At 33.8% G+C, this 24505-nt stretch overlaps 1 protein-coding gene across 4 annotated transcripts in view; it reads right to left on the reverse strand.

The window, feature by feature from the left end:
- The window catches only part of TTC21B (tetratricopeptide repeat domain 21B), a 44277-nt gene that overhangs the window by 16422 nt on the left and 3350 nt on the right, over positions 1 to 24505 (reverse strand). For all 4 annotated transcript variants that reach the window (XM_069781293.1, XM_069781294.1, XM_069781292.1 and 1 more), the window contains 16 exons: positions 22366 to 22488; positions 20251 to 20408; positions 19765 to 19849; positions 18100 to 18198; positions 17353 to 17545; positions 16246 to 16343; positions 15538 to 15738; positions 13530 to 13659; positions 12912 to 13069; positions 11313 to 11537; positions 10286 to 10524; positions 9897 to 9969; positions 8764 to 8874; positions 7090 to 7228; positions 5066 to 5172; positions 2305 to 2493 (listed from right to left, as the gene is read on the reverse strand). In XM_069781293.1, coding sequence (XP_069637394.1) covers positions 2305 to 2493; positions 5066 to 5172; positions 7090 to 7228; positions 8764 to 8874; positions 9897 to 9969; positions 10286 to 10524; positions 11313 to 11537; positions 12912 to 13069; positions 13530 to 13659; positions 15538 to 15738; positions 16246 to 16343; positions 17353 to 17545; positions 18100 to 18198; positions 19765 to 19849; positions 20251 to 20408; positions 22366 to 22488 — 2328 coding nt within the window. The remainder of the gene's footprint in view (positions 1 to 2304; positions 2494 to 5065; positions 5173 to 7089; positions 7229 to 8763; positions 8875 to 9896; positions 9970 to 10285; positions 10525 to 11312; positions 11538 to 12911; positions 13070 to 13529; positions 13660 to 15537; positions 15739 to 16245; positions 16344 to 17352; positions 17546 to 18099; positions 18199 to 19764; positions 19850 to 20250; positions 20409 to 22365; positions 22489 to 24505) is intronic.

Below are 24505 nucleotides of genomic sequence, written 5' to 3' on the forward strand. Positions count from 1 at the left end.
AGTAAGCAATGTCACTCCTGCTTAATTCCATATGGTGTTTTGATTTTTTTTTTTTCCCCCCAAAAGGAGGCATTTAGAATTGCATCACAATTCTCTCTCTGGTTACGCTTGCGAAAGGCACTTCTGAATCAAAATAGTGTTTTGAACATCCTGTTCAGGATATGAAGGCAACTTCCATAATATTTAACAACTGTTTTCTTCCTACTTCCTGTTATTTACATATTCAACTGTAACACAGTGGAAGACCAAAAAGCAGTCTGCTAGTCAAGGAATGCTTCCTGCCTTGGGCAAGTCAGAGAACGATGCCAGTTAAACTGGACTTCTACTAGATTCTAGTGACTCGAAGTGGTTTCTAAATTTTCACCCCCAACCCAAAAACAATGATACTGTGAAATGATGTCCTTGATGCAGTCTGTGATCCACTTCAAGTCTGCATCTGGAAACTGCCTTGCCTCTTATCTGGTCAGAGAAATGAGGCAGGGTATTGCCTACCAGATTTAACTATGTAAAATGAAACAACACAACCCAAAACCCTTATGACATGGGTGGCAATCTTTTCACATTTAGGTGAATAATATGTTTAATGCAACATTTCAAATCTGGCTTGGTTTACTTTGGCTAGAATACAGGAGATTTTGTTCTGATGAAACAAGGTACAGATAGCTTCAAAGGAATTTCCAATACTTTCATATATAATTTTAAGGAAAGTAAACTCTGTGAAGACATCAAGAAAAAGGCAGGTGTTTTAACAGCTCAAATTAATATTTTAGGATTTAAAAGAATTCAATTCCAACCTTGTACTAGCAATGCTTTTAAAAATCAAGGGAAGAAAACACATTCAAATCTACTAAAACTATAGAAATAGAGTAAGATGACTCATTTATACTAGTTGTGGGTAACCAAAAGTATTTTGCTTTCAGTACTCTAAGGAGGGAATAAGTTCTTAATCAGAAATTCAGTCTTAGGTTTTCTAAGATGTCATTGTATTCTGTGTTGCTAGTGAAGTAGGATTAAAGCAAACATCTCCAGTAAGTGCATCTAACAGAGATATTCAGTACAAATGTCAGTGCACAGCATATCTTGTGACAATGGGAATCTCTCACTAGTATGATTTTAGCAAGAATTGAAGGGAAATGCCATGCTGGTATTTCAGTACTGGTGTGAAAGGAAAAAAAAAAAAGGTTAAGGCTTTGATACTGAATTACTGGGATGGCATACCACAAAAGCCATAGCTGTACCTGTACTATGACAGGCAGTCTCCTCGCTCATAAAGATAGAATGGGGAAGTCACCTCCTTTGAAGATTTTAAAGATGTTTTTATTCTTCTCCTGAATTATTTTTTTTTCCCCTTCATCATTCTTACAAGATGCCTTGAGGAAATCCTGTCTCAAAAATGCTGAAGCTGTAGTTTTAGGAAGGACCTAGATTCTTGAAACCATAACACACAAGTTCAAGTATTAAAACTGGGTGATACATTTGTAATTTAGCAGCTGGTGAATCTGACAGCTGTGCAGTAAGAAGCAGCAAAATAAGAAGTCTTCACATACACCTAAATATACAACACATGCTAGAATATCGTGGAAATTTGACAAAAATTGTATTTATTTATTTTTAATCTAAAAACACTACTAAAGTTGACACTTAATTTTGGTGCTCCCTCTTTTATCTCTAAATCTCAGGGCTGTGAAAGGAGAAGAAGGAAGGGGATAAAAAATAAGCTCAAATTTACCAACATTTATCAACAGGCAGGCTTGTGGGAAAGAGACAGTACAGGGAAGAGAGAAGCAGTGCAATAATCACTGCTCAACAACAGCAACACTTTGTGACTAAAATCAGAATCCTACCAAGTCCAGATAAAAGTCTAAAACTGCTAAAAAGTCTAAAACTGCTAAAACAGATACAGAAGAGAGAGAAATTGTCTGAACTGACTGAAATCACTGGGACTTCATTCCACAGGGCCGCTAACAAGCAAGATTGAAACAAATATCCATTATTACTGTGCTGTACCTTACATGTCCTCAATTGCTACATGAAGACAGGCTCAATACATGATCTAATGGGCAACTCTGAGTGCATGCAGACCACCACTTGAATCAGGAGTTTGTGTAAGAGACAGAACTTAGCAGTACGTACAACTATTTTATCATGATAAGCAATGAAGGGGACAAAGTTCAAGGCTCTATGTGTACCAAAGCAGAAATAATTCCAAATATACTTCTACACTGTGGATAATTGGAAAAATGTATTGCTAGATATCAAAACTGAATGGAAAAACAATGCAAAATAGTCAGAAGAAGAACTGACCTTGTTATCGGTTTCACAGTGAACAAGAGCTTCTTTGTAAAATTTAATTGCTTTTTCATAGTTTCGCTGGGCTGTAGAATGTTTTGCAATCTCAGCACAAATTTCAGCCGCTAACTGTTTCTGTGCAGGAATTGCATCCAGCTGTTCTATTTGAGCCCGTTTAAGCACTCTGGCTTGTAATTCCCGAGCCTAGTGTGGGGAAAGGAGTGAACAGTCAACATTTTTCAAAGGAATGAATTTTGTATTATCTACTTTAAAATAATGTAATTACATTTTTAAAAGGTTCTAGAGCATGCTATGTATTTGATAGAGGAAAACCCCCAAATAGTAAAAAAGCAGGTAAAAATGTCTCCACTATAAAAAACATCAATGAAAACAAGCAAACCAAAACAACCCTCCCCCAGTATCTCTCCCTCAACAACCTGTCTCAAACTGCCTTGCTTCCTCAAAATTCACATTAAAAACATGCTGAAAAGCAACCTAGTGTTCAACACTTTCAAGATGGAATCCCAATACACTTGTTCTAAAAATACTCCTTATAACAACTTCATGTCAATCCAATAATGTATAATCTACACTTTACAGACCATAATTTTAAGATAATCATACATACAGTGTTTTGTGAAACGTAAGGAACAGGACATTAAAGCAAAAAGCCAGGGAGGGATCCAGTTTACCCCTTGTGTACTTGAAGAAAATGGTGGTATGAAAAAGCTTATTTAATACTCCATCTAAGGAATATTTAGGTCAAATACATTCATTTGAACAAACATGACACATTTTTATTGGTCTAAATTTCCCCCATATTTCTGTGCCTTGCATTATTTATAACTAATCTCCTCCCCAATTCAAATGGTTATGTTCCAATTTATAACTACTAGCAGAGTTGTAATCACAAAAAATGCTAGTGTAGGACACAATTGAATAAATCCTCATTATTAAAGAGAAAAGCAATGCTTTTGCACACAAGCCTTAAAGATTTGCTTCGAACAATTTTATCATCATCTCTGTGGGTTCCCGTTAAGAACTTCCTTAGTCTCCAAGCTACCTTCCTACATTAAAAATATTCAATAGAAGTGTTACATGCCTTTTCACTCCCCTTTCTTTTTTTTTCTTAAAATTAAGCTTTTGATAAGGTATATAAACAAGACCTCAAAGGCCAAAACCCAGAAGGTGTATGTACTTAACTCCTTTATTAAGCACAGAAAACTCAGCGGCAGGGAAGTAAAAAAGCTTCAAACTTTATTTTCTGAGGTCCTTCATTTAGGGAGTGATTAAGAAAAGTCTAGCAGAAGCACAGAGGTCGAGCTCTTTGTTAATAGCAGATGCCCCAAAAGAGGGCAGATAAAGAAACAGCTATGCCTAAATCTGATTATGGCTGATCAGTTTTCTTTGATTTCAACTGGAATTCTAGCCGATTAACACACATGAGATTTCCTCTTTCTGCTCAAGCAGTTTTGTAACTATCTTAACATTGAAATAAAATCTCAGAAGAGCTGCTTCGCTCATTTAAAAGTTCACAAGTTGAAGAGAAGGAAACACTAATATTATCCTGCTTCTTCTCACCTCCCTACCATTTTGCCTAGCAGGGAAGGAGAATTAAAACACAAAGTAAAATCTGGGGGGAACTTCTAACATCACTCTGAAAAACAAGGGAAGAAACCTGTTCAAGAAGAGGCAATAACATAACTGAGCAGTTAGTCCTGCTGAAATAATCAAAATAGTTGGTTTTGTGTAAATCAATGTGGCAGCAAAAGGAAAAGGAGCAGGAAAAGATTTCAAAGAGAACAGGTACAAGGAAGGACAGTTTTGAGGGCAGTAACAAAAACAACAACAAAAGAAAAAAGGGGAGAGAGACAAACACAAGGTTTTTGAAGTGTGATATAGTGAGAAACCTGAAAGAACTATAAAAGTAAAGAAAAGAGTAAGAGAAGTAGACTGCTTTGGGGGAAGTTTACTAAAGGAGAATGGGGAAAAAAGTCAACTTTGATTAAGAAAAAAGTACATTATGAGGAAAAAAGAAGTAAGAATTTAACAACAGATTAAACAGAAACATCAGTAGGATTTTAACTCCTATGTACAATTCTCTTTCTAACCAATCTACCTAGTTTACTTTTCTTGCTAGTCAGAAGATGGTACCAAGGCTTACTGTTTCTGTAACACAGTGGAGGTATAATGGAAGAGAATGTACTGACCTAACCTCTTGCTCAATCTTTATGTTGAGAAAGTGTCTTCTAAATGGATTAAATTATCTCTAGCTTCCAACTTTGTTCTTTCAAGCCTTAGTCTGAGTGACAGTATTCAACTCCAGTATGAACAGATCTTACCATTGCTATTTAAAATAAACAGCAGTACAACAAAATTACAGGTAGCCATTGAAAGCTGTTCCGAATTGTTCTGTGAGTGGTGTTCAATGCTGAGCTGAGGATATGTAACCAAGCTGTCCCCATAGCCCATTTTGTTTTACCTGCTCTGCTAAAACTATGCTCCACACACAAATGAAGGCATAATACGAATGCAGGCTTCCAGTAAAAGCCTGCATTCTGCTCTAAAATTCAGACAACACTGCGCACAAAAAGCTTAGACTTTCTAACCACATATGTTCTTTACATTTCACACCAGTCAGTGACGCTTTATCCCTACCATGTATGTGTTTTCCTCATTCACAAAAATAATATGGTTAGAATCTTGGATAAAAGTGAAACCAGGGATAAAACTGAGAACATTGCAAGCTTTCATAGGGTTTTGTTTTCCCATTTACCTGTTGTAATGAAACAATAGCTTCATCAGTCTTCTCCATTTTGCTGTAAATTTTTGCCAGAAGCACCTGGTAACGTCCATCTTCCATCAGAGAAGATAATTCATTAACTGTAATAATGACATTAAACAAACATTATTCTTGTAAGAACTGATGCTGCTAAAGTCAAAGAAAGACAAAGCTCTCCACATACTCCAGGCAAGAGCTTAAGTGAAAAGTTCACAGCTTGATCTTACATATTTAGGATTGTGATTTGATTCTGTGTGTTGTTAGTGGGCAGAGTAAACACTACAACCCACAGAGTGAGAATTAAGGCCAGAGACATTGAAGGATGCAAAAGGAAGATAAAAAAATTGACTGTCTAGTCTATTTGCATTCTCAGAAACATGAGAGAAAAGCTATTGATTTAAGTGGACAGGAAATAAAGTCACTCCTGACACTTCTGGTCTAAATCCTCCTCAAAGTCAATGAAAAATGTCCAAATTGATTCAATGAGTGCTACTGTACATTCGAAAAGCATAAGACTGTTTGATGAAATTTCTAGTCAGACCTCAAACTACCTTTCTTTTGTGAGAGTCTGGAACAGACATGAATAGAGTTATTTCAACCAAGTATTTCAGAATCTACTCAAAAAGCAGCAAGCTACTTTTGAATAATGGTTAAAATATACATGCATAAAATAATATTTGAAGAATACAAGTTCTCCCTGGCTTGTATTCATTTTAATCTATTGACAAAGAGGTATCTTTAGCACAGTTCCACATTAAAACAAAAAAGTCACCAAAATCCATGTTATATCTTTACTAAAATTTGAAAAAAAAAAAGTATATTGAGCTATACTCTATTAGCAAACTGTCTTCAAAGTGTTATAATTGTGACATGCTGTTCTATATCAGAGATTAGGCCATGTAGCCAACCATGTAAAATCATTCCCTCCACTACGTTTCCTATATTTCATTTTTCTTTCACAAATGACGGACATTTCAGCATTTCTAAAAAAAGATATTAAACTGTTCAATAATTTTCCCAGTCAGCCAATGAGATCTACATTTTTTCATGTAGAGAATACATGTATATCAAAGATGTACAAAAAGGACATTGGCTTATGTGCTTTTTGCTTTATTGTAAGATGCAAGAGAAGATTTTAAAGTACATGGGACAAGCTTTATTTACTGCTAATTTATCTTTCCACACTAGGATATCAAGCTGTCTTGAGCATGATTATTAAATTAGACAGATCCTCAAAGGCTTAACTAAGACAGGAATATAATGTTAAACGAGAGGATTTTTTCAGTAAGAAGTAAACAAGACAGAAAACTAACATTCCCCTGCACAGTAAGAAAGACCAGTAAAATAGTGACATAAGAAAAAACTTACAGAAGGGACTAGTAATAAGACTTGCTAATACTAACTGTTTCTGTATTCAGATAGCCACAAAAGTTAACAAATATAATTAAACCACTGCAAAAAGATTTCCTTAATTAAGGGTATAGCTCAATAACTCACACTAAACACCTTAAAACTTCTTAATTGCCTCTTAACAAAACCAAGGAAAAAAATCCAAAAGTTTTAGCTTTTTAAGTGCATATTCCTAACATGTAAAAGAGGGTCTTAAGAGACATCTTCAATCAGTTCAATCTCTTTGCTCTGAAGGATACTAGGTAGCATTTACCACCTAAACAACCATTCCCTAACAGCAGGAACAACTCATCTATACTTGATCAATTCAGAATCAGAACATTTGTTAGCACAGAAGAGAAAGAACCTTGCATGTATGGAGCTCTGCTATTGTATTTACTGACTTCACTTATCACAGATGTTCCAAGTTTAAAAGTCCTGGCAAAAGCACCTTTAAATATAAGTGAAGTTTATTTTAGAGTGCATTTCACATTTATCACTTAATAGTTTCCTGTGGTTTACAGTTCAAAAAAGTTTTATATGGAACTTCTTTATTCCTTAGAATCACACAGAAAACACAACCAACAGTAGAAATTGTATGTTTTGCTGTAAATTAATAACATTCCTACCAGGCTCATGATCTAAAGCTTGCTGAAGTACTTTTTCTGCCTTTTCATATTGCTTCAGTTTCATTAAAAGCTCAGCCAAATCATAGCAAAGGAAATTCTGTTGACCGCTTCTCAATGCGGCCTCATAGTAACTGATTGCCTGAAAGGAAGAAACAAAAATCTGAGTATTATTTAAAGATAAATCTTAAAGACAACAACCTTGCCTAGGTATTGAATGACATGCTGCTTAGAGTTTTCTCTGCTTTCTTCACTTCTCCTGTAACCAAGTCATTTCTAATAAATACTATATTAAAAAGGTGTTATTTGGTTGTAAGTTCAGGCTTCCAAAAATATAATGCCAAATTAAAGATAAATAGAATAACTACAACACACTTTTTGATAAATATGCATTTACATAGCCTAACCACATTATCACATTCTGTCTTTGACAGGAACACTGCCAATTAAACTACATTTTCATTAGCTGCTGAAGTTTATAACTCCAGTCGGACTGGAATTATACAAGTTCTGTTTTACTGTATACAAAGGACAAATATTTTCCCAACGTCTACCTGCAAAACATGAAGATAAAAGAAGTAATGAAAAGTTTAAAAATACCAACTAAACATTATCTAATAGAAAGGAGTCTTCTCTCTCTGTATTTTTAAACATAAAAACTGACAATCATATCAATTAAAAAAGTCAAATATTTACTTAAGAAAAAAAAGCTATGCTCCAGATCAATAAACTACTATTCCATAATTCAAAAAAAACCAAACAACCCAAAAGACTTCAAAATAACAACTTAAATACTCTTGAAATAGGATGTTACTTCTTTAAGCAAAGGGAAAAATGAGAACTGGAATTATGTTGAAAAGTTACATTTCCAAAATGAATTTGAAACATTTTATTAACTTTTATTGTTTTAAAATAGAACATGTTTAAACATGCATAATAGTGCAATATCAGGCAGCTGACCTATTTAGGCTTAAGCATCCTAAGGATAATATAGCTGAAGCCTCAAAATAAAAAAATTTAAGCACATAAAACACCCATCACCACACAGATTACAATTTTCTTCTATAGTTACTCTAGGAACCCTCACAGTACATTAGATTATTACACATACACAAAAAAAGTTTAAAGTGTCATGGAGCAAGATAGGAATCATATACTGAGCTGCTTGTAATAGTGACCTAAACAGAAGCAAGTGAAAATTCTACCACTGCAAACGCAAAACAGTTTGAACACACCCTCCAGTAGTTTGAGGTTGCCCAAATAAAACCATTTGCTCGTGCAAGTTTTCCCCAAACATTTTCTTCTGTTTTTCCTACAACAAGAAGTTAAAGCCTCTATTACTACTCTCCTAGACAATGTTAAGGCTAGGAGATATAACAAGACTGGGTCAATGGAGAAGTAATTAAACATGGTTTTGAGTGCAGGCCCAAAAACACATAAACTGCAAGTCACCAGAACTACAATTCACCAGATTTGTATCCACCAATGTTTAACTGTACCTTTGGCCAGGTATTTTGAAGGGGATCTACAAACTTACTTTCAGGATAAAAAGTCTGTTCAGCGTTTTAAAGTGAAATGCTTCTTCTACCCAACCTGAAAACAAAATCAGGCAAAGCCCACATGTTGACAATAATGAACACAATACTTAATTAGCCTAATGCAGTACTTATAGAATACCTTTGAATAGTTATGTGTTTTGATTAGGGCTTTTCCAATTTTACTCGCTAAAGCTGGATCTTTTGGATTTTTCTTCAAGGCCTGCTCGTAGACTTCTATGGCTTCATCAGGCTTCAACAGTAAAAGATATAAACACAGAAGTCAAGGATTAGAGATAAAAAGGGTATGAAGAAAACAAAATCTGGTAACGCCTCCAGGTATGACTGCCAAGTACTACTGGTTCATAAGCTACAATGCTTCTCAGAGAAAAATGGTCACTATGAAATTGCTGGAAGTGTAAAGCCACTAAAACAGAATGTGGAGAGAACAATGGCAAACAAATGAGTTTGAATTAACCTGATTCTTTTTCCACTGAAATCTCTCTACTACTATTTTGACTAGTTAACGAACTTATGCAAACTTACTACTGTGTTGGATAATCATCCATATCTGTCCTCTAGCCATGTTATAGCAGATCTAAACAAATTCCCTTTTGCTTTATAATTCTTCATTAAGGAGAAAACTACACACAAGCTTTAACAAGTAAACAACCATTAATCACCTACAGATCCCCAAACTAGGAATCTAAACTATTAGTTGCATGTCCTAACCCAACCTATTCTTTCAAAATATGAATTTAAATGTCTACCATTCAAATTCCTATGTCTGCTTGACTACATTGTCTTCTACAAATACTGAATACACTTCCAGTTCATCAAGAACGAAAGGTTGTAAAAAATATATAAGAATGCAATAATTTAAAATTTTTAAATAAAATTTTCAATATGAGAACTAAGGTACCTAGAATTATTCCAAGCTTCAGAACTCTATTCTAAACACCTCTGACTTCTTTCTGAATTTAATTTAGCTCTCACTTTAGATTTTTGTTAGTCTTGTGCGTCAGTGTTCTTCCAGATTAAAATTCTCTCCTTGACTTTCACCCAGTCAGTTATCAGAAGAAATACATTTTCAACAGCTTTTTCTTTGAACTTAGAACAGTTATATTTGTAGCCAGTAATTATGTTTTTTTTACACCCTAAAGCAGTTTCTGTTTGCCAACTACCAATCAATAAGAGTCAGCATGTTACATTGTCTCAACTTGCCAAAGTCAACAAATGACTCAATCATTCTATTCATCTCCAGCAAGCACTTACCTCTTGAATATTCATGTATGCATCACCAAGAAGAAGAAAAGTATGAGCACTTGGCAGTTTTTCTACTAGCTCTCTGGAAACAAAAGACAGAATCTTGCTCAATATTTAACATGTCAATATTGGTATCTAAACAACAACAAATAGGGCACAACAATTTTATCCTCTGCAGGTTTTAGTTTTTATTTCTGAAAAATGAAACAAAAAAAATCTGATATATCCTTCCAAAATAGGACTTCCAATTATGGTTTTAAATGTTACAACACTTACTCAAATGAAATTATGTCACTAAATATTTCTGACTTAATTGTAGTAGAAAGGTAAAAAATGAGCTCACTGTGCTACCATTAAACACCTAGGAAAATATATACACACACACCACAAACTTTTACCTATAGCAGCCAGCATATAACTTCTTATCTTTCCTGTACTGAAGATAAACATCTGCCATTTTTTCTTTAGCTTGTACAAAGTAAGGCTGTTCAGGTGTAATATTTCGGAGCATGGTCAAGGCTTGTTCAACATCTCCTTGTGCAATTGCCAGATCTGCATTTGCAATCACAACTCTTAGTTCCTCAGGAGTTCCAGAAAATTCATTAATGGCATCTTGCAGTATTATAGCAGCTTCATGCTACAAATAATAAACCCAATAGAATTAATGTATTTCCTGTTGCTGAACAGCCAAAAATAAAGACAACATAAGCAAATGAACATCTAGGGGCATTACACAAAACCAACCAAAAAAACCCACAAAAAAAACCCCCAAACCATACTATCCATTTTTTTCGCTAAAACATTTAAAATTTTTTAGCTCTTGATTTTGTAAATAAAAGTTATGTGATATGAACTACCAAAAAGAGTTTTAGTAGAGAAAATAACATTTGTATTGCATATATACAAGGAGATGCTCAAAATTCAACTGGACAATGCCTTTAGCACCTTCCTCTAACAGGTCCTGCTTTGAGCAGGATGACCTCCAGACATCGCTTTCAACTACATGATTGTATGGCTTCTCTTACATTCTTATGTAGCGTCCTACTGTTTATTAAAATACAGCTGACAGTAAGGATGCTGCTACACAAAGGACATGATCCCAAAACATTTCTAATAGCATTTGACAGCAAAACAGGAATCTATGTGCCAGCAAATGAACATCAACAGTATCTCCTCCTCAAAATTAAAAGGGGTTTTATAGACTCAAAATTGAGCACCTGCAAGTAGCTTTCTTTTCTCTGCACAATTTAAGGTACAAGCTGTCAAGTCAGATATTAACACCTTGGAAATTTTACCAAGCAAATCCTCTTGGTAAAAGAGGTGATGGTTTTCTATTCCGAACAAATGAGAACAGACACTTCTGTTAATGGGAAGAGGAAATTGTTTTCAGGTATGTATTACATCTTAACAAGTCTGCCATCTTACTGGTTCTCCATTCAAACGATGAGCTTCTACTAACTCTAGGAAGACTGACACACGATCACTTGCATCAATTTCAATTCTTTTTCCTTTAGTTTTTGAGGAAGCTGTAGGTTTTCTCATTCCAGGCAAATTCTTTGCCATCTGTAAGGTCTTAATAGCTTCTGATAATTCTCCCATCTTCTTCTGGGTTTGGGCCTTAATTAAGTGATAAACAGGATGTTCTCTCACCTAAAAAAAAAAAAAATATGTAATGAGGTAAGGAGTTTCCAAATTTTACTTTATGCATAGTATTGAAACCCCTTGAAAGAAGATTTTTAATTTCTATTTTTAAATATTGACCTCAGTTCCTTATTTCCTCCAAATATATCTGATTTCAACTTCAGTAATTTCCTTGTGAAAATACTAGAATTTTCAAAGATTATGCAAACTAATAATTAAGTTTTCAATTAAAAAAAGAAAAACTGTTACGTGAGATGAGACTTTGGGATAGAAAAACATTTATTACAGCATTATTTGAAGCTAGACTGACTTTTAAGGGATTTTGAACATCCCCCACACTGCTGTATGCACACTTCATCAGGCTATTAATTAAAAGAAGTGCCAAATAACGATTGTACACAAGTCCTGCTTGCCATTTCTCCACCTTCTTAAAACATACTTCACATGAAAAGGAAATGTCGATAAGGGAAATGTAACTGTGTACAAAGTTGCAAGCACGTCAGTGTCTCCTAACTAGGTAGTTAACCTTCAGCTTTCTTGCATCACTTGGAGGAAGGAACCAAGATGGGAGCATGCTTGCAAGGAAATGGTAGTTTGCCACTTTTCAGCTAAGCTCTGTCAAGAGACTTAGCACAACTCAGACCTAATAAGTGCTGTGTAAAGTGCTCCCAACTCAGCATTAATCCTACATGAAGTTTCACTGACGTCAACAAATCAAAAATCCCATACTGCAATGTATTAGCCCCAAGAAATGAAACTGGTGAGGACTATTGCAAAACAGTGAAAGTTTTTTCATACAGTGCTTCGTTTACCAAATTTGCTCCTGAAGGGACAGAAAAGATGGACAAAGATGTGACATCAATGGAAGAGAGCACAGCATATGGTTACTCTCTTAACACTTCAAGTGCTTAAAGCAGCATGAATTGCCAAGAGGTAACTACAGACCCCTTCTGATCCCCTCGCGCATCTGTGCATATCTTCATCAGCAATTGAACATCTGAGCAAAAAGTCGAGAAACAACATTAGATCACACTTCAAGTCCTTCTACGTTGGCTTTTAAAGACTGTTGCAAGGTTAGCCTAGAATTACAAATTCTGTTCAAATAACAAGTTTTTAATATTTATGTAAGAATTTGAGAAAAAGCTACCATTTCTTTCTTTTATATTTCAGAACAGTTTCAATATATTGCAATAAGGTGTTAGTCTTGCCTTTATGGTCATTTCTTTGATATGTATTCAGAGACCGTGTTCATAGAAACATTTAGATATTAAACTTGTAGCAGAAGAGTCATAAAAAGTTCACTTTAAAAATTATTATATACAAAAACATACAACTTCAGATGATTGACCGAATAAAATAGTCTCATTCTTTTGTCCAACTCACCTCAAAATTGTAGCTCAGACAAAGTTCCAAGGATTGAGAACATAGTTTAGTATTGTTTTGAGCCAAATACACCTGGGCCATCAGTAAGTGTGCATCTGCATAAGAAGGATTCCTTTCAAGACAGTAATGTAGATTACTATGGGCTGCTTCAATATCCCCTAGGAAGTTAAAAAAGAGAAAGTGAAAAAGTAGTTGATGTGAAATACAGAGGTTAAATATAGAGCATTTATTAATTGTCCACCAATTTTATATTTTTTTTAAATTAATGTGAGCATTTAGTGAATAAATTCATATACCAAGTACTATGTGGCTATGAAATGAAATCAAAACCAAGTCAAAGACAAGATATTTTCCCATTGTTCCATCTGTAAAACATAAAATAAGTGATCTTTTTTGGAAGCAATAGATAAAACCCACCATATTTATGTGCCCATACAATTAAGATAGGCTCATACAAATCATAAAAAAAGGCAGTGCAAATGTCCTTAACTTAGCTGTAATGCAGTGTTCTGCGGTGAAAGAAAAATATTCATTATGATTTAAAAGTGTGAAATTATTATTTTTTTTTTATTAAAGAAACTAAAGAGGTGGATAGCTAACCATTCATATAACTATTACCTGACAAGTATTTCACTTTTGCAATTAAAAAGACAGCTTGTTGAAGACCAGGCACAGTTTTTACCACAGTTTCGAGAACAGAAGCACAGTGCTTGAGAAGTGGTGAAGCAGACTGCCCAGGACTTGCAGGCTAGGAGTTAAAACAAACAAACAAACAAACAAACAAACAAAAACACAACAACAAAAAAAACTCAAACACTTCAGTTGACAGGTTTTGGACTCAGATTTCATTTTCATTGCTCACTTTAAACTCTAATGAGCAACGGCAAAGCATTGTTATTTTCTTCAGCCCAAAAAGCTGAAAGCTGTCATTGTGAAGAAATATAAAAATATGTTTTAAATGTAAGGGCGCAACTTCTTGCTATCAGCAGGAACACCAGACAGCCTAATGGACTTCAAGGATGATAAAACACTTCAGACCTGACATAAGCTGAAGAGTTAGTCCATAATATTTGGCGACATACTCTGAATTACTGTGCCAACTCATCCAACACAATGGTAACACAAACTAAATTTCAAGAGTGCTGAAGTTGGAATGAGTGACCAGAAGGATGAGAAGAAAAGGTTCTGATCCTATCCCTCCTACCCTCATTCCACACCACAGAACATATCAATACTGCTAGTAACAAAGTGAAAATAGCAGCTGAGAAATAGCTCCTGTCACGTAAACTGCTAGTACAAGTGTACCAAATTTTAGTTGCTCATTATCAGAAATGTTGTTCCATTTCCCTCTATTACTTTAGCTAGTTGCTAACTGTTACATATAAAAAAAGGAAAAGGCAACCTAAAGATCCTTCTGTTCACAGCTAACATTTCCACAAGACCCATGCCCTGGGGAAGCAGCAATCATCTACTACCAAACTGGAAGCCTCCACCACCTGGCTAAACTCCTCACTTTCTAGTATCACAAACTCCTTTTTGCAATAAAGAGATAATGAAACTTCAGGAAAAGCCTATCTTTTCTTTTACAAATCTGTCTACGGACAATAGTTCAGGAAAACCAGTTTTCATTCCAAATAAAAAACCATCATTGCCATTAAGTACTTCTGGAATATACCCCAGGGAAATCGTTAGAAAAGACACTACCTCATAGAATGACACTTCTTATTTATCTCCATCTGTGACATGAAATTATCATTGCTACTGATGTTTTAGACCTTCAAACATTACCATTTCATTATAGATGGTGGGACAGATCATAACAATGGAAAACTACTTGTTTGCCTATTAGATTTTAAAACTGTACATAAACAAATATTTATGGGAAGGTTCTATAACTAGACTAGAAATCTGCTAATGACAGGATAACGGAATTCAGCTCCCTGCTATTTCAGAAGAATAATCTATTTAAGGAAGACACTATTTAAAGAAACTTTAAATGTGTTTCTTCTGCTTTAGAGATGTCAGGTCCTCATTCAATTTATTACAGTCTACATGCCTTTGTTACCAAAACTAGCACAAGCAAATTCAGTTACAGATTAGCCATCTAAATAAGTGAGATTTTTTCTTTGTAATTAGTAATAATAATATAAAAAAGTAGTATTCCACTGATTTTCACCAACACACAAAAGAAACTGATACAAAGAAAAAAAAAGTATGTATATTGAACAGATATCCTGAGCTGCCAAAATATTTCAAGAATAGGATCGTAAGTGTGAAAGTCCTAGTTTCCTATTGAGATAGCTCTATTCACTGCATTGTTACAACAGTTTCCTGATCAAAAGAGATATTAAAAAAGTATATATATATACACACACACACGGTACATTAAACAAATATCCCAAGTTTCCTCAGATGTCATTATTGCAACTTGCTCACTTTACAATAGTTTTTCATAGTTATTTTGATTAATTAGTGGTATAATATCTTAAAACACACTTACACTTCAAATAAATTCACATCTTAAGAGGGAAAATATTCTAAATTTTTGCTTCATGATTAACTGATCTCAAAATGAAATCAAAGAATAATTTCCATTTTCAGACAGATGTGATCTACAGCTGCTTACCTGTGCTGGGCAAAAATTAAGATATTCCCTAATGATTTCTAGCAAGAAATCAGGGTTTAGTTTTTCAAAGTATTCTACACCAAGAGGAAAGCCATGCAAAGACGAAAAGTGAGTATCCAGAACATCATTCAATAAGGCAATAACTTCTTCTTGTCTCTTATGTTTTTTCATAGCTAGGACTGCACGCAAGAAAGATAATTCCTACAGGAAAAAAAAACAAATAAAACACCCTCCGTATTCCAGATACATTAATCTGTTACTCATACAATACTAAATAATTATTAACGTTAGCCATTTCTTCTTTATATTTAAGGATACTATAAGACATTTAGTATGTTCACTGTAAATGACACTGATGATGATTGTATCAATGTATTCCTTTAATTTGCACAAGCTCTAAATTTTTCTGAGCACAAAATCCTGAAAATAATTAATATCCCTCCCTTCCTGACACTTCAAACTTATGTTCAGAGATAATGCACCACAGGAAGGCAATGATGTTTTTGCTCTGCAAGCAAACAGCCTTGTGTTGCAAAGCTAGGCAACACATTAGCTTAGAATGTTAGGAAGAAAAACTGAAATTTAGATTTAATGGTACTCCATTAAGAATGCTCTGCTCAAGTGACTGAAATACAAAACATGAAGTAGCTAGTAGACCACAATTCAGATTGTAATCAAAGTATTTTAGTGAAGGAAGATGCTTCCTACCCCAGATTTCCCAATGGACTGCTGAATTTCATTAAGAAACTCCAACTGCTGCTCTGCATCTTCTAATTGCCCTTGCATTAGCTGACAACGGATAATTCCTGCAACATATTAAAACACTTTATTGCAGATTCGTCTTCCTAATCAAGCACATGCTTTGTTTTCCAGAATTAACTTTTTATCTTCTCAACCCCTTCATAAAGTGGTGATACAAGAAGAAAGAATAGATCAAGACTTATGGTAATGCCGATTTTATGTACTTAGAAATACCTAGGATAGATGATACACGATTGATACATTAATATATGCAATGATATAAAGCAGTTTCATGGAAAGATCTCATCCCTTATATCAGAAAGTTTAAAACTGTAAATCTTCAACTGGTTCCAGACTAAGTAGAAGCACCATAAAGTTTGGCTTCTAAATTCAGAAGAAGTACAAGAAGCAAGATGAAATTAAAACAACCCCCCCACACCCCCAACCACACACACAAACCACTCCTACCCTCTAAATTTTTCGTACTGTTTGAAGTTCCAGATTAGAAGGCAATGGCATAGTCAAGAAGAGAAAATGCAGGGGAAAATCTGTGAAGCAAGTACGCCATATTTACTCTCCATTTTCTTGACAGCAACTGGACTTTATCAAAAGTTACCTTTTTTTCAAAGAACATAACATGTACATCAAAAGCGTCAGATGTTTTGACTTCATTATGTTTTTCAATCTAATTTAGACACGTATGTAGCCATTGACAGCTTGTTCTATCAACTTTCCTTGAATTTTTTCATTTTTGTAGTGCCTAAGAGTTCTCTAGTTCCTAGGCACTACAGAAATAAATAATTAAAAAAATACAATCACATCTCTGTCCTCACCATTACTTTGAGAGTTCTAATTTTAAAAAGTTTCACTTTTCAAAAGGAAGACCCAAAGACATATCCAGTGAGAAGAAACTGTTGCTACAAGAAAGATATCATAACAGGAAGCAGTAAATACTGCCCAATGTTCCTGTTCTAATAGTTCTAGATTTTCCTAGGAGCAGTAGTAGGAAAACTTGATCAAAAAGCATCATCTGTCTTAAGACCATAAAAACCAAACGAAAGTGTAAGACCTTACCAGTTAGTGCAGAAACACTCGTTTCATCAAGTGCCATCGCAGTCTTGTACCATTTTAAAGCTTCTTTCTCTTTACCTTGTAAAATCATTTGGTAGCCAAGTTCAGTAGCAAATTCTGCATTGTCCGATGCCAAATCAGATGCTTTTTCAACTAAGGTTTGTGTATGTTGAAGGATGAGCTGGTTCCGGCCACACTAATGGTTAGAATAATCTTTAAACCTTGAGTTTTTCTTATTTTTCAGATTCATTTAAAAAACCACACTGAATATTGCTGTAGCAGTTGAGACAACCTCTCATATACAACTAATATAATCTGTAATAGTTCTATAAAAATTGAGGCATTAAAGTGTGCTGGATTCAAACATAAATACACAATACCATACAATAAGGAATACTCGATAGAATCGTTTTAAGGAAGCATTCAAAACAACTGATAAATACAAAGATTAAATAAACCTTCAGTTTCAAGGCTATGTGATTAACCTTGTCACTTTCCTACATTAAGAAGTTTCTCATTTAAAAGCAAGCAGTAAAAACATTTTTGGAATGAGATGGCTTAAGTATTGTAATTCATACTGAATGCAAAATGTTAAAAATGTAGTTACCAAAGGCTACACAATGTAATCTATTTCAATTGTCTGCGATCTTCTACTTTTTAGTAGACATTTAGCATCTGTCTACCAGAAAATAAAACAAAACCCAGGATAGATACATAGTTGTACGCTGCTTAAGAAAAAAGCATACTTACTGTTCTACTGAAAGCTAAAGCCATTTTACAGAAGAGCTGCGAATTACGTGGTTCTAACCTGTCCAGTGCTTTAATTAGGTCTCCCAGTCTTGCTGAAGCCTTGGAGAAAAAGGAGTAACATAATAAGTAATAGATAGAATGAACAGATTAGGACAATTGAACAGTTTTCACTAAAGACTAGTCACATATCTTATTATGCAGTAATATCTTGAAACCTAAACTCAGAAGTTTTGAGGGCTAGGAGTCAGATTTATTTTGGAATTCCTAGAAAAATTCTTTGGAATAGTAAAGTGGCAATAAAGTAGATCATATGTCCTCTATACATGCTCTAAAAAAAAGTGAAAGATTTGAGCCGAATCTGATATAACAGAAGAGTCCCATAAAGCAAGATAGTCTGAGGAATCCGATCTGTGAATCTTGTTCAGTCTTCAGTGTGATACAGACACACATGCTCAAAACCAAAGCACTTCCAGATGCTCAGACTCTTAAAAAAAAAATCACAGTTTCTCAACCCACCAAAGGTATTTTAGACATTTCTGGGGTTACAATAAGGTACATGGGTTTTCTAAATATGATTTTAGATGTAAACACCTGAATTGTGTTTAAAATTCATCAGGCTTTTTAATTTTTTCCTACACATGGGTCTTAGTCACATGTAACATTTTACCCCAGAATCTTTTGTTTACACCCTACCATGTACAGCAACTTTCATTCCTGGATGGCTTTATTGAATTGGAGTCTGCAATTGTTACTGTTTCTCCATATTTCCTATGATTGTGCATAAGTAAGACTTAAATTTGATTATGAATACACTAATGACTAAAATGCAATAACTAAAAATGTGTTAAACAACCTAAAATATCTTTTCCTCTAGAACTTAAAAAAAAAAAGCTACAAAACACTGAAAACACTTTATTTTTGCTATATTTCCAGTTATATTATACCAGCATCCTTGCATAATGAGAAAAAGATATTTTAAAATATTTTAACAGTTTTTCGTGACAATTTAGATAATATTTTAAAATTTCCTGAAAAATGGCACAAGCACTATATGTACAAAACACATGCACATAGCCCTGTGCAGTAAAGGATCTTGGGAGTAGAAGGAAAAGTTAAAGAGAATTCTTAGAGCTAAAAAAACACCCAGTAATTGTCAAAAAAGGGTGAACAAAGCATAGGTTATACTAACTAACATCGCAGACTGTTGTTAAGTGACTATGACCCCCTTCCAAAAATTTATCAGTACAAGACCTCATTATTTCCCTTATTTCAATTAATAAAATACTTAAAATTAATGGAAGGCTTACAATAACTTATGAATTTATCAAACGAGCATTTAAACAATAAAAGATTGCTTTGATGATTCAAATTAACATCATTCAATTAACTGTCCCGAGGAGACTTCTGTTTGGCTTGATTCCTGTTCTCTGGAAAGATGGAGTTAAAAACTTGTGTTTCCCTTGGCATCCAGAAAACACCCCAACAACAAGCTACAGCAGCCATTTGAGTCAGAATAGGTGAATATACCTCTTCCTGCAGATAAGTAACATAGCACAGGACCAGACAAAGTACACAAGGAGAAGAAATAAAGAAGATAGTGCATGTGGCATCTAGTCTCTACAACGGCTGTGTTATGCTCAACAGTCTGCTAATAAAAAGACTCACCTCAGATATATTTCCCTCCCTGCACAAATAATGCAGGGCCTCCATTCTTATGGCTTCTAAATTGAGGGCATCTTTCTGCAATAGTCTAAAGCCAACACAAGGTGAATGTAAAGAAATCAAAACAAAACCTTTGCTCAATCATCTGTTTCATCCTAAAAGGGGAATAAAATAACTTGTATTGCACAGTCACTTTAAGTAACAGCTCTCAATTGTAAGCACAGCTTTGTTACTTCATGCCTATCTCGAAAAAAGGTCCTCTTCATTCCAAAATGGATTCATGTATTGATGTAGTATCCTCACAGAATTGCAAGGCTGGGTTCTAATAAAACTTAATTTAGTTCAAATTTATTTTAAAAAACCCCAACTGATTTAACTAATTCAAATTCATTAAAAATGAATGGAAACCTATCTACTTTTGTTTCAAAGTGTTCTTACAGGGTAAACATGGCAAGAACAAAATTAGAGGTGTGCTACTTCATACTCAACCTCTGTGCCGTTTCAACTGCCTGCTCCCAGTCCTGCAAGGCTAGTTGTAGCTTCATTTTCTTTATGAAAGCAGGAACAAAGTTTGGAAAGTTTGCAATTATCTGGTTCACAGTTTCCAGAGCTCCTGAATAATTCTGTCGGACCTCAAAATACTGTGCCTAATGGAAGGAAGAAAAGTTGCATCAAAAGGCTGTACACTCACATAGGTGAGAAGATTCAGTTCTTTCATACAGAAACCAGGAAAAAGAGCTAGTGAGAAAAGTAAATCTTTCATTAAGTAATAGCTTTACTTCAGTATCAATCACAACTAGAGATACTGCAACAATTAAATAGCAAAAGATAACATGTAAAACCCAGTGTGTGGTAAGCACTCTGTAACAAAGGTAATTGCAGCATTTACTAGTTACTAGTCAGTTACAAGCAAGAAACAGACAGATGTAGCTGAAGAGTAAAAATTGTCTTATTAGGTTTCACATAACTTTGTATAAAGCATCTCACAATTTTAGGATATTGAGCACAACCCACAGATTAAACATTTTTTCAAGCCCTGCAGTACGTACCATCTAAAAACCCACACTCGGTAGGTCATTGTTGTTGTTGCCAGAATTATCAATTTTTTAATTGTAAAGCAATTTACAGGGTACTTCAAATACAAAACTACTTCAGAAGTATCAAGTATCATAGTTTTAAATGAATTTGAGTAGAAATCAATTTAGGGCTTAAATCTTCTATTTTGCTTTGACACTTAAAATTTACTTACCATATGCCAGGTGACTGTGTGGATACAGTCATTTCATATTTTTCAGACAGAAATGGTGCACAAGAGTTTGAGAGTTAATTTCTTAAGCCATAGCAAGATAGCTGTCTGTAAAATCTAATTCAGTAACTAAATTTGAGATAGACTGGTAACTGAACACAACAATCCTCATACAGCCAACCAAATACCATTATGCACACTCTCCTGAACTTTAGTCTTCTTATTTTCATTGAACAATTTTTTTCTGCATTTAGCTTTAGAATATTAAACAAACATTAATAGAATGATTAACAATGTCTGTGATATAAACAAGTAGTATACTCTGAAACAGAAAAATGTGTAAAGAAAATAATTCATGCCACTCCCTTAATGAAATACAATCAAAACGAACACTTGAAACGGACTAATGACAATTTAAAAAGAGAGTGCTAATGTTCATAGATGATCACACTACAGTGTTAAACTACTACTTTTTTTGCCATGGCACACAGCAATTCTGTAATGTGGACAGGTGTCCCGTGAGAAAAGGAAGAGATTACACATACTTTTACATTTTCAGGTAATTTGAAGCCTCATTTCTTACATATAAATACATGAATAAAAACAGTTTTTCTTGTGTCTATAGTAAAATCATAAGCTCGATATACATTTAGATTGACTGTATTTAATCTATACCTTTCTTTTTTACATTGTGTCTAACAGACCCTAAAGTTTCATCTGGTAGTTAATTTTATTCCAAAAAGAAAAAAGTGCATCATTTTAATATACTTAAAAAAAACACAGATGTGCAGAATGACACAGTTACCAGTTCCAGTTCATTAAAAAAAAACCAAAACAAAACAAAGTGGAAATTTTATTTAGTGAAGCAGTATTCCACTGCAGCAATGTTTTATACTAATAAGAGAAATGTAATAATACAAGAAGAATGCCCCAGAAATTCATAATTATGTATATAGTAACAGACACAGTGTACCATTACTGCAACCCAGGCATGCCCCTTCGTCTTAACCTACAAAGAAAGTGAGAAGTCTTATGAACCTTGGCTACTCATTAAAATTAACTACAATTTCAAATGGGCTGTCTACCACAGGAAACAGAAGTGTCAGTATATTTTTATTGTGCTAGTAATCAATTTGTATGATAACTATTCTATATTCCTTAAACAATTTAATACATCAATTCAAACTTCATTTCTGCTAAAACCTAGTCTTTTCCACTGAACAAAAAAAGTATGACTAAGCTATATTTCTACTCCTTGGACAAGCTCACTTACAGATAACTCTTCTCAGCATCTCTCTAATTACTCTACGAGACTAATATGACATTTAGGAAATGTTAAAATCATGAAGTAAACTTACTTTACCAAGCAGAGCAAAAACATCATGGCCCTCCTGCAGTGCTTCATCAAAGTATTTCACAGCTTTTTTGATGTGAGTTTCCTTCCCACAGGTGAGATCAAGCCATGCTTTCAAAATCAACCCCTGTAAACAAAATATAAATTGGAATTCTTCACTAACTAGGTAGTAAAAGTATACTAGATAGAGTAGTAAGTAAAAATAACCTAAAAATAAAATAAGACTTAAAGTATCTGTTTTTAACTATTTAAAATGTATATTTGAAATTATAACCAGTCTACAGCATAAGCTAAAACATTAGTAATTAATTTCAGCATTAAATTGATCAAATAGTATATTTACTTACAGGATTAAAAAAAACCCCAAACAACAATAGTACTTAACTAGTCTAACATGCTCAGCAGACAGAACAAAACCTCGCAGAAGTGATCGCATAAGACATTAAGAATATCTTCTGCAAACATTTCTGCAGAATATGTTCTTAAGATTTTATATGAGACACTAAGAAACATACGGGGTGCTGAAAAATGAAAGAAAATTGGGTTTTTATTCTGCTTTCCCATTAAAAGAAAAAACTACGTACAAAAGGCAAAGATCTGACATTTCCCAAATCTCCAACAGTATTATAAAAAAAAGAAAAAAATATAGTACTTAGAACTTTTAAAAAGTGAAATGTGTCTTTTCATTGAAGGAATTACTACTTGTAATTAATTAATTTTATTTCTGTTATGTGCTCCAGACATTTAATTATAGCTTAAGTAAATCAAAACTATTTTGAAGTGCTAGATTATTTAAACAAATTATAATTGCCATCAGAACAAAAATTTAGATTATAAAACATCACTAGCTCTTTTGTAACATAGAATTAAAGAAGTGAGTAATGTATTTAAAACTCAAAGGTTAGTAGAAGAGCCGTATTTTGTAATTGCTAACAATCCAGGTCATGGTTTTGTTATGCAACAGAAATTGGCTGAAATCCATACACTCATGCATTTTAAAAGAAGGGAGATGTTTTACTTCTATATAAGGAGTACATAAAGTATCTTATCAAAAGGAACTGCATATACTAAGCAAATCATATTTCACTAAGTTTAAGCACCCCTAACCAACCTCTGAAAAAAATGAAGTACACATAACTTTGTATTGTCAAACTAGGAAAAGGGATAAGCATAAGTGAACTTACAAAAAAGGAAAACTATTTGTTTTCTATATATTTAAATGCTAATGTACATTTTTATGTATGTGTATGTCCCTCTGGAAAAAAAAAAAATTTATTGCAAGTCCATTAAATATTTCAGCTGGAAATATTTCCCACTAAGCAACATTCCCAAATACTGTCTCTTAAAAACAAAAACAAGCAAACAAAACCCAACTACTACGGTTTCAATAAGCAAAGGCATAAATACTGTTATTTTACCAAAATGGCATATCCCTATTCTTTTTAGAAATTAACATATTAATGCTTTGTGATGTCCTTTAATTATTTCATTAGTAAAAATTAGCCAGTAATTAAAAATAACTAGAAATTTTAATAAATAATCAGTGATAGTTCAAAAGCTAAGGCATTACTTAAATTCATAATGTAATTTCAGAAATTAGTGTTTAGAATAGTTGCAGATTTCTAACTCATGTAAATATAAACCATAAAACTGTAGATTACAAATTCAGCAATGTACTGAACCACACAGAGGAACAATTCAGAAACATTTGTGTTTAATACTAGTGTCATAAGAGAACAATTATGCCTTCAATTTTAACAGCTCTGCCTTGAAGGTGTCTAACTACAAAAAAAACCCCCAACTTTTTTTTGTTCTTTCTCTCCTTGAATTGAAGCTGATACCTTCTTTAAAAAAACAAAAAACAGCAAGTTTTCACAAACCTCTTTAGAGATTAAAGATTCTAGTGAAATTTGATGTCTGTATATAAATGCAGAAGACATTGCTACATACAACACTTACACAGATTTTAAAATAAATTACATTCAGTAAAACTCTATAACAACTGCTGAAAACTTAAATCCCTGATCCTCTGGCTATTTTTGAGTCTTCAGATTCAAAACAGATGTCTCCCTCTAGTGAGACTACCACGCTTAGTTTTTTGCGGGGAATTATGATACTCAGTATCAAGTAGAAAAATTGGCATA

This window comes from Haliaeetus albicilla, chromosome 4, assembly GCF_947461875.1.
Source record: "Haliaeetus albicilla chromosome 4, bHalAlb1.1, whole genome shotgun sequence".
In the NCBI taxonomy this organism is placed as follows: domain Eukaryota; kingdom Metazoa; phylum Chordata; class Aves; order Accipitriformes; family Accipitridae; genus Haliaeetus; species Haliaeetus albicilla.